This window comes from Nanorana parkeri, unplaced genomic scaffold (assembly GCF_000935625.1).
Source record: "Nanorana parkeri isolate BGI_ZX_2015 unplaced genomic scaffold, ASM93562v1 scaffold8, whole genome shotgun sequence".
In the NCBI taxonomy this organism is placed as follows: domain Eukaryota; kingdom Metazoa; phylum Chordata; class Amphibia; order Anura; family Dicroglossidae; genus Nanorana; species Nanorana parkeri.
In genome coordinates this window covers 2,890,625-2,894,820 of record NW_017306276.1, presented here as the reverse complement: position 1 = coordinate 2,894,820, position 4,196 = coordinate 2,890,625, and the positions used below count along the sequence as shown (strand labels likewise).

Genomic DNA, 4,196 nt, shown 5'->3' with positions numbered 1-4,196 from the left:
GTGGGAGGTGAGGCTTTGAGGTCCTCACCTGGCTACCCCGCAGGTTGCCCTAAGTACCCCAGCAAGCGCGTTACCTCTGGGCAGCCTGAAACTACTTAAGAATGTAAAGCGCCGGTATCGGCGCTATGTATCGGGGCATTTTCACAAGTACAAGTACTTGTGAAAATGCCCTGATACATAGCGCCGATATTGGCGCTTTAAATTTTTTATTTTTTTTCCGGCACCGATAACGATACTAGTATCGGGACATCTCTAGTATAGGGCAATATTTTCAACAAAGACACAGACGGAAAAAGAAATTTTGTGCAAGGGTTCTTCTCACAATATTTGATCCAGTGATGATCACACCCTTTATCGCTTGTATGGTTTTCACAGGGACAGGAAGTGAGGGAGAACCTCCAGTTCAAGACAGACATAAAAGGAGGGGGGTTAGATAAACAATGCTTTGGTCTATATGCTATACAGTCAAATACTATATATGTAATGTGCATTTTAATTTTGCTGTATTTATAACTGAAATGTGCTTATGGGTGTTATTAGACTGGCATCAAACTGTTTACAGAGAATAACTGAATAATAATAACTAAAGACCATTCTGTTCACCCTGTAGGTCCTGGAAGGAAAACTGTTTGTATATTCCAAAAAGGTGGCAGAGCAGAAGCCTGGAAGTATCCTGTATGGCACCCATGGCATATTGCCACCCCTATACAGTGTCTCATTAATTCGTCTGTCTAACGAGCTGGCACGGATGTATCCGGAGCTGACACTGCCCTTGTTCTCAGGTACTTAAAACTTTGGATGAACTTTGTTTTAGGTGTTTAGTACTAAGCCCTTCGGATGTCTGAGAAGAGGACCATAGCATGTTGTATTTAGGGAGGTGGAAACTTGCTTTATATGTCTTAATACATCACTAGTAGTGTTTGAAATGATAGACTACAGACAAATAAGTGGAGCTTAACCGTGGCTGCCATAGTGGAGAATTGTAGAATTGTCATGTAATTAAATTTGGAAGACACACTACTTTCATACATGAGAGCCAGGATTTTGAAATAAGCCCCAATTTATTAACAGGTTTTTCTCAATACTATGTTGTAGTATTATGACCTTTTCTTTTGTGCGTCGCCCTTCTCCTTCATGACTATTAAAATAGGTTTGGTTTGTTGGCTCTACCTTTTTTATATACTTTGCAATGTATTGGCTACAAAATTAAAGCTCTAAAATGGATCCAAATAATGTGCTCCATTTGGATGTTCTAGGAAAAGAGCGGTATCTGCACTGGTTGGAAAACAAAGCATAAATATTTTAATTATCAGGATCTGCTGTATGCTTTTCTTCCTGCTGAATGCCATTGCTTTGTTACAGGCTTCTGTCAATGCAAGCCAATCTCTAATCACAGTGGGGCAGATTTTATGAAATTTCAGGAAGGAAACATTTCTTTGTGCACAATACAAAACAAGAAAGAAAGGGTTCTATTTCTTGATATGGGCTTTTAGGACTTTTTTTTTTTTTAAGTTTTATAGATTAGCCTCTGTGTTATGTTTCTACAGTAATGTAGTTGTTATAACTCTACCTCTTAGTTATGACTGGCAGGAGATACCGTATCTAATGAGTACAGTGTTTCACTACTCAGTATTATCATTTTCCATATTCATATGTCAATGACAAAGTATGTGATGGTTTAGAGAATATGTAGAACTATTCACATCAGTCCATGCGCAGAAGGAGCTTACAGTCTAATGTTCCTTGCACACACAGTAGCCATTATGAAGAATCATGTCTTGGGGTGGGAGAAAACTAGGAAAAATGCAGAAAAGAACATATACACTTTCTGGAAATAAGGTTCCTGTTTGGAACCGAATGATAAATCCCATAGCTTGCAAGCAAGAATGCCACCATGCTATGCTTATTTATGAGATGACCACCAGCCTCAATAATAAATACGTGTGCAATGTTTTTCACGCCTTCATCTCATAATATGTTCATTGCATTCCGTAATTAATTGGAATTATATTGTAGGACACAGGGATTGGTTTGAAGAAAGTAGTTGGCTGCCAGTGAGAAGCGCTGCACAAACTGTTGGCGCTATATAAATCCTGTATAATAATAATAATTGGAAATATATTGTATGATACAGGGATTGGTTTGAAGAAAGTAGTTGGCTGCCAGTGAGAAGCAATTTCAATTAAGCAAAGCCTTACTCTATATAGTTATTTTTAATTTTAAAATGCCATAAGAGGCTGGAAAGGGAGCAAGAGGATAGTTGCCTCAGGCCCACTGTTTTTGGCCAAGACTGATAGAAAGAGGTGGCCTCTATCAGTGGTGAACACCTTGTGTGTTGCAGTTTTGTACAATTATATAAATTCCCTATGCAGCAGTTTAAGAACACCAAAGAAAGCCAATGCCATGCCAGAGTGAAGTAAATGGAGCACCTTTCCATTAGTCATTCATACTGTGAAACATATGGAGAGGTTTTTGGTCCACAAAGAGAAATTTTTCCTTGATGTGTCTGAACCTAAGAACAAAAAAGTAGTAAGTTCCAGTCCTTAGATGTAGTGTAGATTTATCGAACAGATATAGCAAAATGCTTTCAATGGACCAAAAGAAAATAAGAAAAGGTTATTGTTAGGGTTTTTACATACACTTTATACATGTGTTACTGGCTTTCACTAATTGAATTGTAATGAATTACCCATGTAAGCAGTTATTTGATAGTCACTACAGTGTGTCTGTTACATCTATGACTATTCTACAGAAGGATAAAGCCTATCTATCTTTGTTAGATATCTATCTTCATTAACTATCATAGTTTTCATAGCCCTTCCGTTTAGAGTAGCTTAAAGTGGACCTTTTACACTCAAAAGTCTTATGTATGATGATTAGTAATAACATAAACAGGTCAGGTGTAAAATGCTGTGGTCATGAAATACTTACACTTGCAGAGCATTCACTTCCTGCTTTGAAAGGGCAAAATTACTTCAGTTTGCCAACGCAATGCACACTGGAATTGCCTTGTCATCAGCAGAACATTGCTGGGAAATCTCATCTGTAATCTCACGAGATCTCATGGAAAGGCACTTTCCACCCCTGAGATGATGTGCATGGTCACATGTCTTAGTCACATGTGTCTGATATCCAGGAAGTAAAAGGAGAGCTAGTAATCTGCCCTTAGTAAACATGGCCACTGTCAAAAGACTGGGGAAGAAAAGAGAAATAAGATATGCAAAGAAATTAAGAATACAAAGCCGGCAATTATTTAGAAGTATGTGTTTGTAGATTGTCATTACTAAACATTTCTAAAGGTGTGTTTGTTGTTTTTTTAAAGATATGGGTAAAGGTCCAATTTAACTATTATGAAGTATCTGTTAATGTACTGTATATTTTATGTTTTTTTTTTTTCTTGTTTGCAACAGAAGTGAGTCAGAGATTCTCAACGACACATCCGAATGGGCGGCAAATCATGCTTACTTACCTGCTGCCATGGCTGCATAACTTAGAGCTGGTGGACAGCAGACTTCTCCTCCCAGACTCCAGCCCCAGCACCCCAGAGGAGGAAGCCATTGATGGGGATGGACAAGTGTCCAGCATCAGTGGACTGAAAGGAAACGGATGGGGATCACCAGAGGCCACTTCACTAGTGCTTAATAATCTCATGTATATGACAGCAAAGGTATGAACCAAAGAATATGTTGGTAATTTATTGCCCTCAGGAACTCTTTAAAGAGAGGAGGATTGCACTTTATTACCTTGATAATTCTGTGAAGTGTATCTGGTGCCATTACCCGTTTATTATAATGGAAAGAATATAGCCTTCGTATAAAATACAAATAAGTTAGAGATCCCAAGGGGTTCTATAATCATTTAGAACTTCTTGCTGCATATTAAGTGCACTTTAAGGTGACTTAAGACCAATAGTGTAATAACTGCGCTAGACTAATCAACCCTATATTCAGCTAGTGTGTATCCTTTGGCTTAATTGCTCAAAGTATTAATTTCACATATGTAAATACAGCTCTCCAATTCTCCACACTTAATCAAGTTAATGCAAAGAATCTATCCAAAGTGTATATGTGCAATATATGATCAATACATAAAATTAATCTTCATATCTTCATATATATATATAATATGTATATATGTGTATATATATATATATATATATATATATATATATATATAATTATAATATATATATATAC

General features: G+C 37.2%; 1 protein-coding gene across 2 annotated transcripts in view; it reads left to right on the top strand.

The window, feature by feature from the left end:
- FRY (FRY microtubule binding protein) overlaps nucleotides 1–4,196 on the top strand; it is a 257,245-nt gene that overhangs the window by 171,145 nt on the left and 81,904 nt on the right. For both annotated transcript variants that reach the window (XM_018554227.1, XM_018554234.1), the window contains exons 31-32: nucleotides 611–782; nucleotides 3,411–3,667. In XM_018554227.1, the coding sequence (XP_018409729.1) occupies nucleotides 611–782; nucleotides 3,411–3,667 (429 nt within the window). The remainder of the gene's footprint in view (nucleotides 1–610; nucleotides 783–3,410; nucleotides 3,668–4,196) is intronic.